We start from the raw sequence: 13,235 nt of genomic DNA, 5'->3' as shown, positions 1-13,235 counted from the left end.
AACTTACAACCCTCGCCCTGAGGGCTGGGGGGGGTTGTCATCCTCATAGACCTAATTTCGAGAACTTTCTACTACGTTGAACAAAATGGCTATCTGAAAATTTTGATTGGATGTATTTGGGGGAATGGTGGGCGTCAGAGAGGGGTTATTTACCGTCCAATCACTTTCAACTATTAAAAAGGACACTAGCCCTCTAAATCTCCAATTGAATGAGCCCCTTTTGAAATTTCTACAACTCTATCATAAAAACCTTCATATACTCCCCAGGGAATACCTTACAATCTTCGCCCTGGGGACTCTGGGGGGTTTGTCATCCTTAAATACATAATTTCCAGAACTTTGAACTACGCTGAACAAAATGGCTAGCTCTAAACTTTAATTGAATGTGTTTGGGGAAATGGAGGGCGGGGGTTAATTACTCTCCTCTCACTTTCGACTATTACAAAGGGCAATTTCAATTTCCAATCAAATGAGCCCCTTTTGAAATTTATACAACAACTTTCTATATAAACCTTATTTGCCCCCAGGGCATAACTTACAACCCTTGCACTGAAAGCTCTAATGGGATTATCATCCTAAAAGACCTAATTTCCAGAACTTTCGAATACATTGAACAAAATGGATATATCAAAATTTTGATTGGATATGTTTGGGGAAATCGTGGGCGTGAGAGGGGGGTTAGTTGCCCTTCAATCACTTTCGACTATTAAAAGGGCAATAGCTCTTTCAATTTTCAATTGAATGAGCCCTTTTGGATGCTTTTATAACATCGCTTTCAATAAAAACCATACATGCTCCCAGGGCATAACTTAAAACTCTTGCCCTGAAGGTTGTGGGGGGGATAGGTTGTCATCCTTAAAGGCCTAATTTCCAAAACTTGCAACTGCGTTGAATAAAATGGCTATCTAAAAACTTTGATTGGATGTGTTTGGGGAAAAGGTGGGCGTGAGAGAAGGGGTTAGTTCCCCTCAAATCACTTTCGACTATTAAAAAGGGCACTAGCCCTTTGAATAACTAATCGAATAAGTGATTTTTTAAGTTACGACGATAAACATTTCAATGAAAACCTTATAGGCCCACGCGGCATAACCTATAGCGATTGCCCTGAACACTGTAGGGGAAGTTTTCTGCTCTAAGGTATAATTTCCTGATCTTTAACTGAGTGAAACAAAATAGCTATTTCAAAATTTTGATTGGATATGATTGGGGAAATGGTGGGCAAATAGAGGTGTTAGTTGCCTTCCAATCACTTTAGACTATTAAAAAGGTCACTAGCCATTTCAATTTCTAATCGAATGAACCCCTTTTGGAGTTTCTACGACAACGCGTTCAAAAAAAAAACCTTGTATGCCCCCAGGGTATAACTTACAACCCTTGTCCTGAGGGCTGTGGGGGAGTGTCTTCCTCAAAAACATAATTTCTATCTGGAAATCCACAACACTTAACAAAATGGCTATCTAAAAATTTTGATTGGATGTGTTTGAGGAAAAGATGGACGAGAGAGGGGGGCTAGTTGCCCTCAAATCACTTTCGACTATTAAAAAGGGCACTAGACCTTTAATTTCAAATACAACGGGCCCTTTTTCAAGTTTCTACGACAAACATTTCAATAAAAACCTTATATGCCCCAAGAGCATAACTTATAACCCTTGCTCTGAAGAATGTGAAGGGAGTGTCCTGCTCAAAGGTAAAATGTCCTGAACTTTAAGTGCGCGGAACAAAATGCCTATTTCAAAATTTTGATTGGATGTGTTTGGAGAAATGGATGGGCGTGGAAGGGGTGTTAGTTGCCTTCCAATTACTATCGACTATTAAAAAGGGCACAAGGCCTTCCATTTTCCAATTGAATGAGACCTTTTTAAAGTTTCTATGACAACGCTTTCTATAAAAACTGTATATGCCCCTAGGGCATAACTTACAATCCTTGGATGTGTTTGGGGGAATGAGGGGCGGGGGGGGGGGGCTAGTTGCCCTACAATCACGTTCGACTATTAAAAAGGGCACTAGCCCTATGAATTTCCAATCGAATGAGCCTTTCTTGTAGTTTCTACGACAACGCCTTCTATAAAAACCTTATATGCCCCCAGGGCATAACTTAAAACCCGTGCCCCGAGGGTTGTACGGGAGTGTCCTCCTCAAAAATATATTTTCTATCTGGAAATCAACTACGCTGAACAAAACGGCTATCTCAAAATTTTGATTGGATGTGTTTGGGGGAGTGATGGGCGCGGGGTGGGGGGGCATTTGCCCTTCAATAACTTTCGAATATTTAAACCGGGCACTAGCCGTTTTAATTTCCAATCGAATGAGCCTTTTTTGAAGTTTCTACGATAGCCCTTTGAATTTCCAATCGAATGAGCCTTTCTTGAAGTTTCTACGACAACGCGTTCTATAAAAACCTTATATCCCCCCAGGGCATAACTTAAAACCCTTGCCCCGAGGGTTGTGGGGGAGTGTCCTCCTTAAAAAGGTATTTTCTATCTGGAAATCAACTACGCTGAACGAAATGGCTATCTCAAAATTTGTATTGGATGTGTTTGGGGGAATTTAGGGGTTGGGGGATAGCTAGTTGCCCTCCAATCACTTTCGACTATTAAAAAGGGCACTAGCCAGTCCAATTTGCAATCAAATGAGCCCTTTTCGAACTTTCTACGACAACTCCTTCGATACGAAGTGCCCGGGTACGGATTAATTACTCTTCTTCTGAATTTTCTTCCTATGTTCCAAACTTTCTTTATAAGTTAGGTAGTTTTTCAAATATTTTGAAATATTAAGAGCCTTAATATTTTTGCGTATTTGGGCATGACTTGAACACTTTCTTTTTAAATGTTGTTGATGTTGCTAATGTTGCTGAGCTGAGATAAAATGTTGACTTAACAAGGCTGAATCGTCATTCTCAGAGGCGCTTACCTTTCTTGATTTCAAAATTCACAACAGTGCTTTACGCTTCTTTTTCAGAACACAGCTATATATTAAATTTAAAAATAAGGGAAACACTTCGCTTTTTTAAATATATGACAAGATGCAGGCACTTGAATTTGTGGGTCAGTTGTCAGAAAAGCAATAAATTTTATTCTCCCGCCTGAAGTTTTCAGTAAAATAACATAAGAAATAATAAACACAAAAAATATCAAAGCGCTAAAAAAAAAAAAAAATCAAACAAACCTTGAAATTGAAGAATTTTCACTTTTTTGTCTTTCACACCTAGGGACAGCATCCAATAAGACAAAAAAAAAACAAAAAAAAAACAAGCGGCCAAATTGACAACTGACAATTGACAAAATGACAAGTGGCCGAAAACCCTGCACCTAGCGGGGAGGTATCTAGGGACAAAATGGAAAGTAAGGAATTTTTCTATTATTTTTTCCTCTTTATTTCATACAATTTCTATCTATGAGAATTTATGTTAGATCTGTCTTAAATTCTAACATGAAACCAAGTGTAAGCAAAAGGTCCACAAAAGTAGGTTTATAGTTTGCTTCCTAAATCTTAGTGATTATATTTAGATAAAATTGATATGTATTTAATAATTAAGAGAGAATAAATAAATATGCATAAATCTTGATTGCTTGCAAGTAAAAGCGTTTAAAATATCTCTCATTCGCCTCAAGAAATATTATATTCCTCTTTTTGGCCGAGCGCAGTTCCTGAGATTTTTTATTTCGGAAACAGCTGAGATACTTGAGGTATATTTAACATTTTAAAGCCCTTACAATGCTAATACTTATATAGGAACCTTAAAAAGGATAAAGGCAGTGCTGGTGCACAGGGCGTCAAAATCAATGTTCCAGTTGCCGAGTCTTTTTATAGAGACAACCGCCAGCCTTGTCACCCTACCTTGCCGATGTGGTGATCGATCCCTGGGTCCCTTATCACCAAGCAGAGCATCAATCCACCCCCTAAATTTCTGTCTGACTCGTAAAGGGAGGGTGGTCAGTTGCCCTCCAATCTTTTTTGTCACTTATAAAGGCCACTAGAACCCCCATTTCAACTTTCTTAGGCTCGTCCGTACAGCGAATGATGAATGACCTAATAGACTTTGTCGGTGTATTCAGGCAAATGGCGGCCATTTTGATTTTTTTTTTTTTTTTTTTTTTTTTTTTTTTTTTTTTTTTTGTAGTTAATTATATCAGTAAAAAAATGTGAAAAAAAAATTTCAAATTAAACCAGTAGTTTTATTTTTTTAGTCAAATACCTCACATCAACATTTATGGCAGGACTAGGTAATTTCTTAGATCGCACTGCTTTTCCATTTACGAGCATTTAAGTGAGTTTAAGAGAGAAAAACAGTTTTAATTTAAATAAAGTAAAGACAAACGAATTAAAAATAAAATCAACAACAAGACATTAACTAATAAAAAATTCCGAATATTTCTACTCCACATCCGGGATCCTTTATCAACGGGAAAAAAAAAGAAAGAAAAGGAAAAAAAGGAAAAAAAGGAAAAAAAAATACTGCTCAATTTCAGCCCAGAAAAGAACGCCAGAATTTCTAGATATTTTGCTCGATCAGAGTGGCAAATGTGATATCATAAAAAACTTCCTCAATACTGCTCAACTGTAACACAGAAAAGTCGTAAAAATGCATATCAACATATTTTGTAATTTTTCTTGAACCCCTCCCCCCCCCCACCAAAACAAAATCCTGATACAGCCTTGGCAGAATTGTTAGCTTTGCATTACTGTCTTACTATTATTGACTCGAACCTAATTGCCACATATTACATGTATTCTGCTCACCAAGAAAGGGCACATGGAGGTCATTCAATATAGCGTTATTTGATGGGCAAACCAATCATAAGGTCTTTGTTCTTACCTAACAAGTTTTTGAAAATATATACCTTTTCATTATATTTGCCTAGTTTTTGGTTTTAGAAGAGAGATAGCATCAACACACAACAGTCAAAATCAGCAGCAAATGGAATACTTTTTCTAATGATCCTGAGATACAACAAAACAGAAATTTGGTTATTGATTCTGATTTTGAATTAAAATCAAGTAGTTGCAGGCATCAAGCCATAGCTAATTATAGAAAAAGCCAAGACAGATAGTCCAAGTGAATGAGATGGCAAACCTGGCATAAACTCTTTTTAGGATTGCATAAAAATGATATCATTTCATTTGTTGATAGATAAGTCTATCTATCATCCTGTCCATACGTCATACATTTTAGTCTCTTTAGCCTACAATTTAATTCCAAATAGAGAAAATAGCCACTTTGATGGATTACATTCTGTTAAGCAATGGTCTTTGACTTACGAGGGATCAACCACCGAGTAGAGTGCACTCAGTCTAGAATGGACAATTGGCCAGGAATGATTCACAGCTGTAACAGATCTGGTCATAAGGCGATTCAACTCTAGGAAACTTAAGAGACACGTGGCCCATGGATCGGCTCCACTTAAATTTTGAGAAGAAACTGTTTTTACTGCACTTTCATCATGAGTACCTACAAAAGAAAGATATAAGCTGCATTCAACAAAAGCAATACAAGCTGCATTCAACAAAAGCAATATAAGCTGCATTCAACAAAAGCAATATAAGCTGCATTCAAAAAAGCAATATAAGCTGCATTCAACAAAAGCAATATAAGCTGCATTCAACAAAAGCAATATAAGCTGCATTCAACAAAAGCAATATAAGCAGCATTCAACAAAAGCAATACAAGCTGCATTCAACAAAAGCAATATAAGCTGCATTCAACAAAAGCACTATAAGCTGCATTCAACAAAAGCCAGATTCAACAAAAAGCAACTAAAGGTTACGAAAAACTAACTTTTTCGTTCCAACTGACATTGTCGCAGTAGCTGGAACGACAGAAATGTAACATCAAATTTGCTTTTTTAGTAACTTTTATTAGAGATAGTTAATGGGCATCTGTAGGAAAGTAACTGTTGATCATTATCCTCATTGTCATTACTATCAGTTTGAAAAAATATCGAAAATATTGTTAGAAGAAACAATAATGAAAGATATGAAAGAATGATAATAACGAAAGAAATAATGATAATAATGAAATAATGAAAGAAAAATACCGAAAGTATTGTTAGAAGAAACAATAATGAAAGATATGAAAGAATGATAATAATGAAAGAAATAAAGATAATAATGAAATAATGAAAGAAAAATATCGAAAGTATCGTTAGAAGAAACAATAATGAAAGAGTAATAATACAAATGAAATTCATGAAGATTATACCCTTATAAAACTAATAAGCCCATTGTTGCTTTACAACCATTCCAAGTGGATGTCAACTTCAAGTAACTTCAATAGTTAAAGTAAAGTTACTACAGTTTGCAATTTAGAATATTAGCCCATAGAATTTTAAGATAATCTGACCAAGCTAGTTTATAACAAGTCAGATTCCATCTTGGAGCCCTGACTTTACACTGCCTGACAGAAAAACTATCTTTATGGAGACAAAGATCTGATTCACTTCTGCTGGGATTCCGCCAAGTATTAAAAAAACGGTAGAATTTGTCCAAGTGTCCAAGTGAAAAGAGACAAGCGATATAACTAATTGAATTATATCTGACATAATTTTTTAGCTTATAATAATTGTCTATCCGTCAAGAACTATCTATCCATCTATCCATCTACTCCCTCTTTCATTTTTTTCTTCTTTTTTTTTGCCAATTAATTGCGTAATATTTGCTTTACCAATCTCCGGATACATTATTTTTATACGTTACATTTTTTTTTCATTTTTTTATTTCTTTTTAAGTAGCCATGTTAATGAATAACCATTCTTTAATTAGTTTAACATTTATCTATTGTTTTGGTCCATTCTGTTTCGTTTTTTGTTCTCTTTTACATAAGAAGCGAATTCTGCTTTATTAGACCATGCAATGGTCTTTAAAAAGTAAATCTTATCTTACATGTCTAGTTGAAATCAAAGACCTCTGGAGTCATCCTAGAAATGCAGTGAAAAAAGGTACTCCTTTGAATGCCTATCTTAAAAAGAAAATGAACAGTATGTCTTTAAACGCATAGAAACAGAAAATTTTTATTTATCTTAGGGTTTGTATCCCCTGCGAAACGTGCGATTTTGCAGCAACCCTACAGATGTAGCTTGCACAGAAAGAAAACTATTTGTATTATTAGATTTATTACTTTCAAATCTAGCCATTCACTCAGTCAGAGTTATGATGTTATTTAAAATTTTCTTAGAAAATGATCTGGGCTTGCTGAAAAGACTGTCATATTTCGCTTCTTATTGTCACATGTCAGAACTAGCGACAAAAGACAAAATAATATCACAACAAAAAAGAAAGATTAAATCTGTTTTCAGAAGTGATTCTGTGATTCTGTGATTAGTGATTCTGTGTCAGTAAAAGCCTTTAATATACAAAAAACACGAAGTTATGCAGAAATGGGACTTCTTGCGAAGACCGTGACTATAATAAAAATAAACGAATATTTTACCTTTATATTTAACAACCTTCTCGGCGAAGAACAACGTAAGAAAAAAAAAAAAAAAAAAAAAAAATAAAAAAAAAAAAAAAAACGATGAAAAACATTAAAAAAAAACCTGGATGACGTTCTCAGAGTGATGTTGCCGACACTTTTTTTTATTTAATTCATTTTCTGATTAATTTTTTTTCAAGTTTTTATGGTCCCTGAAGACGGTTGATAAATTCGCTTATATTTTATTCTGGTCACTGTCTTGGCAGAAAGTGCGCATTTTAACATAACTTCTTGCTCTTGTATGACAGAGGAGCAGTGTGGTCTTCGTCATTAGTTTTAATCCTAAATAAATTATTACCTAAACAATTTCTTAGACCACACTGCTTTTCCATTTACAGAATTTAAGAGAGATAAAAACGGGTGCAACTCAAAGAAAACAGTAGAAAAAAACTTAAATAATAGAAATCTGAATATTTCAAGTCCACGTCCGGGAGCCTTTATCAACAGAAAAAATATATATATATAAGAAAAATAAAAAAAAATATTTAAAATCTTTCCCATTGATAAAGGCGTTGGGACACGGAGTCGAAATATTGGGAGTTTTATTATTTAAAGTTTGTTGGATTATTTTTTGTGTTTCTTTTATACTCTTTTTCTTTTTCTTAAATTCTGTAAATTATTACCTGCGGTCCATATGGCTGAATTTCGTTCAGCTAACCACTGCATATCCGGAATCACACTATTTAGCGCCGCCTTCTCACTCGACGGAAGCATAGATGAGCACTTTTCTAATACTTCTGGACAGCACTTATCCATAACATCTAAAACGGGCTCATCATACTTTGTTATCAAATTCATTGTCTTTAGAATCTGCTTCACTTCTTTTAGTATTAATACAGAGATTCTTCTGGGGGCGAATCTGCAGTGACAAAAGGCCACCAAGCAAAAAGCTTCAGTCATATGTAGAACAGTGGCAGAATCAAGTCTAGGAGCGAGCTCTGCTTTTTCTTCAATTGTTTCTCTAACGGACCTTAGGGAGTTATTCGTATTGTTTTGAGTTGTAGTTGAACCCGCCACTGTTCGCCATGTTGTAACTAATTGTAGAAGCCCACGTAAGCCACTATCGTAAAGACTAGAAGATGTATCAGGAATTTCTCGAATGAAGAACTGGACAAAACCTGTATCAAGAGAAATATGTTACCGTATTGAAATACATATATGCCAACATTTTTACGAAATTAGCAGTAATAAATGAAAAACCCTTTTTCCAACAAATACATAGTAAATTCTTTTCTTCTGAAGTCCAATCAATTTGCAACGTACATACCATTGTAAAATGACACACTGGAGATTTCGAAAAGTTAGAAATTATATGTTAGAATTATAATTTTAGAATAGTTAAAGTTAGAATTATAATATTATCACCTAGTTTTCAGGAGCCCCAGTCAGTCACCTTGGTAGGCAACAGCAAATCACCTATCGGTCCACGCCCCCCCCCCAAATCCAGGTGAAAGCTGAGCGTTTCGCTAAGAAAAACTTAACCTCCTGCTGTAGTTAGCAAGCCAACCAGATAATACAAGTAAAAACATACAAATCCGAAACAAGTGCGTCATCTTATCTTAAATTCAAAGAAAAATATCTCGGTAAAGCTGATTGTAAAAATAACAGTAATCTAAAGCACATTTTTCCAGTTTTTTTTAGCGATATAAATTTTCTCCCCGCATTTTCGGAGTTCTTTTCAATCTTTGTAAAGGAAAGGGGCTGATTAACCTCAACCTAAACACAGAACATAGGGAACTAATTGCTTTTTTTTATCTTTTAAAGATATTCGCATTATTTTTGACGATTCAACATTACATTTATTGAAATTCCGTGCTACAAGTGTAATAGGCAGCATAGCAATGAACAATCGATTTAAAGCCATGCATAAGATTATTACAAACTGAAAGACAATAAATTGCGTTTGATTTTAAATTCTGATGGACCAGTTTTTTGGTCAATTGGTCATCATTGGTTCTAAATGCAAAGCCGCACCTCAGGAAGAAATGATCAACAACATCAATAATGTAAAATCTGTCTTAGTAAGTACAGTATATAGCTTCATTAAAATACTAAATATACAAGTTTAAGTTTTCTGAGGCATTATTTTTATACTTGAAGGCACTGTAATCAAAACGCAAAACCAATCGAAACATATCAAAATCATTCAGACGACAAGAATTCTACTTTTGCTGTTAAAGTGAAAGTAAAATAAAATAAAATATATGTCATAATGTATGTATTGTATTTTACAAAATATAATATATAACACAAAATATAATATATTTCGTCCCAATCATTTGGGACGAAATGACATCTAAATCTGGAACGCTTAAATCTTTGGACATTTAATCACCGGAACGCTGGACATTTAAACCATTTTGGCATTGTCCCAACTAGGTAAATATTTATACATCAGTTTATGGCGGAAAAGTCTGATAGAAGTATTATTGCTTTCGTTGGGTTCAAGTTACACCGAGCACCTAGGGTGAAGTACCTCTACTCAACCCCCCCCCGGTACCGGCTGAAACAAAATAACGTGGTTTTGAAAGTCCTATGCAGCAATTTCGTCTTTTCTGATACCATAAGATTTTCCGCAATCAATAAATTAAAACTGAATTAGTACCGATTGCGAGAATTTCTTTGATGTCAGATATTTATATCATCTCTGTTTTGCAGACACTGAATAGGCGTATGTACTTACTCTATATACGCCAATACGAATGAGCTCTAAAGACGTACGAGGGGTTTTCATGCTGAAGTAATGTTGAAAGTAAACTAGTTACGGCTTATCATCCAAAAAGTATTGTTCAGCTATGATAATAGGATGACAATACGTGGTCTACGTACTTTTAACACAAAGCTCTCTCAGTTAAAATTATATTTAATCTAAAGTCGGCTCATCGAGCAGAAGAAAATTGTCATATTTATATCACTACTAACAGCATCAGCATTTAATTGCCTGTTCTTTGGCATTAGGATTCAAGGATAGTTCAGTGCTATAAATTTTTGTTTCTGACCTATTTACGAGGGATTTTTAGAGAAGGAGGATTCCCTCGCCAATTCTTTGTCCCACCCCTAGGCACGACTATAATCATTTACGTACATTACGGTCATGAGCAAGTTCATAATTTTGGTGATCTTAGGCCCATATCTAACACGCAGTCTTTCCAAGCTTTGTGAAAGTTTTTTCTACTATTTTCTTTACAAGGATATAAAATATAACACTGACCAAATTAGGTCTGCTTCAGACCTGAACATATAGCGACCCATTATCTTGTATTGAGGTTAGCTATTACCTTAAAGCAGTTTAGAGACTAAGAGATCTTTTAGCGCAGCTATTTTTTCTGATATTTCAGGAGCCTTTGACAACCTAGATTACTCAACTCTCCTTGATAAAACCATACAACTCAATGCCCAGAAGTTCATTATGAGAGAGCTAGGGAGTTTTCTGTCTGACCAGGAGCACTGTGTCCTTCCGAATAAGGATATGTCGAGCGGTACGAGGATTTCTTGTGGGTCTGTCCAGGAAACTAGATTAGATCCCTTATCCTTTCTAACTATTTTTCATGGGGTTATGACTTGAAATCTTTTATCCGTGAGGACAGGGGTTCGAGTCATGGTGTCACTGGTTATTTGGTTTGAAACGGGGGTCAGCGGCGTGATTCTTTAGGCTCAGCTAGAGTCGACCAAGCTCTATATTGGATACCTGGAGAAATCCGGGAAAAATAAACAGGAAGGGTGTGGTAGGGGGCTGTAAAGTCCAATGCCATATTCTTTACCTTTATCTTTTTACCATAGTGTTGCTACCAAAATCGTTTTGAGGTTGCAGATGGCCAAACCAACTTAATTTTTAGAGATTTTAGTACCCTAGCTACAACACTTTGTATTGACTCCTAAGTTAACGCCTCAAGTTCCAGGGTGAGTTTATAAGCTAACAAGCCGGTTTGTAAAAGGCCAGAGAGTCTGCGAGTACGCTAGGAATCGAGTGCACGCACAATTTCTCACTTGCCCAACAGCCAACAAGCTGGTGCGTGGAAACCATGCGTTGTTGTCTGCTTTTTATGCTAATGTCCCTAAATAAAATACTACTAGCAACTTGCGCACATGCTGATGTGAGTAAACGTCACTAGTTTACAAGGTAGTTCACTCAAAAGCCGGCGGGTGGTGCGTAAAGTCACCGTCACAGTTCAGCTTTTTCCAGAGTGTTTTTACAAGCAGCTTATGGAGCGAGCGCCAGAAGTTTTAAGCCAGAAGTTTTAAGTTTCTAGAAGACTTAGTTATTACTTATCTGTGTATTGACTAGGATTAAGGTCTTTTAAGGTAAAACTCTTCGCTTCTTTTAATTTCTTCTCCAGAATATACTTAATCATCAGTATATTTTATTGGAATATGTATGTCCCGTCTGGCATACGCAGCCTTGAAGAGAACTTAGCGACAAAAATGAATCGGTTCAGAATCGTTTGCCCAGGATCATTTACAAAGAGGGCAAAATCCCATACTCCTTAAAGCCGTACGCATTACCATGTTAAAAGAAAGGAGGGGACAAATTTATTTGCGTTTTGCTAAATCCACCATTTCTAATCCCCGTAATGAGGACATTTTCTTCGATTTTCACAACACCATTAGACTCCAACTCACCCGCTTAGCCTCATTAGCAATCTCAACTTATTCTCCGATCCCGGCCGTTAGAGAGTGGTTACGAAAAGGTTTCATCCCCTGTGTTCTGGAGCACCTTAATAATCCTTGATATGTTATGTGTTATGATACGTTATGATATGTTTCCTGAACCAAAATTAACTCTTCCTTCCCTTTTTAAGTTGATGGTGTATGTTCACAATAATTATACCCGCTTTTTTATCTATGGCCACTTTTATTTTGCTCGTTTGTGATACTTATTTGAGCTCTATTTCTTCTTTGATCTAGTCGTTTGCACAATCTTTTCTTTATTTGTAAATATTTCAATCTGACAGTTAATTGCAAGGCCATATCCAGGGGGGAGGGGGTTTGACTCCCCCCCCCCCCGAAATGTTTGTCTGACACGTAAAAACGTAACAAAAATGAACATAAACAAATGTTGTTTGCGTTTTTTTTTACGTAAGCCCCCCCCCAAAAAAAAAAAAATGAGTAAAACCCTCTCCGAAAAAAAAAAATCCTGGGTACTGCAGTGGTTAATTGACATTTTTATTTCGATTGTTTTAATTTTTACAGTATTTGACTTGGAATACGAATTCGGCTATTTTTTCTTTTAGCCTGTGATAGTTGTTTTTAATAAAGTATTATCGCTTTATGCCCTATCCTTTCTGTTTCTGCTTTTGCCATTAATGGCATAAAGTTCATTTTGTTCTTGGACTTACAATTTTTTTTTCTTTTTTTACATTCAATTTTTATTGACCATTTTTATGCTTGTTTGGTATTTCTTTTGCTCTTGCCGTGCTATATTATTTGTTTCTTTGTTTTGCTTTCTCGTTTTGGACATATGAAGCGAATTCGGCTCTATTATAGCTTGTGATAGCTTTTTGAAAATGAATATTATCTTATTTTATGAATGCTGGGTGACTGTTGTCCTTTCAAGCTTGATTTGCGCTTTTTTCTCCTGTTATTATCTTTATCAGACCAATTTGATTATCAAACAATATAATCATTATATACATACATTATCGGACATTCGAACCGAATTTCCGATTGTCTTTATTCAGACCAGTCACCGCTAAGTACTAAATATTTCGAGATGGTACGGTCTACAAACAAACAAAAAATGATGTGCAGGACCTGTTTGGCCACTCTG

At 35.6% G+C, this 13,235-nt stretch overlaps 1 protein-coding gene across 1 annotated transcript in view; it reads right to left on the bottom strand.

Annotated features, from left to right (window-relative positions):
- Positions 1 to 13,235, bottom strand: part of fry (microtubule binding protein furry) — a 303,691-nt gene that overhangs the window by 204,660 nt on the left and 85,796 nt on the right. The window contains exons 12-13 of the mRNA XM_089104145.1: positions 8,092 to 8,586; positions 5,260 to 5,449 (exon numbers count right to left, since the gene is read on the bottom strand). Of these exons, the coding sequence (XP_088960271.1) occupies positions 5,260 to 5,449; positions 8,092 to 8,586 (685 nt within the window). The remainder of the gene's footprint in view (positions 1 to 5,259; positions 5,450 to 8,091; positions 8,587 to 13,235) is intronic.

This window comes from Artemia sp. Qi Xiang Cuo, chromosome 18, assembly GCF_049724085.1.
Source record: "Artemia sp. Qi Xiang Cuo chromosome 18, ASM4972408v1, whole genome shotgun sequence".
Taxonomy (NCBI): domain Eukaryota; kingdom Metazoa; phylum Arthropoda; class Branchiopoda; order Anostraca; family Artemiidae; genus Artemia; species Artemia sp. Qi Xiang Cuo.
Note: the sequence above shows the minus strand (reverse complement) of the source record. Positions and strands in the feature narration are given on the sequence as shown.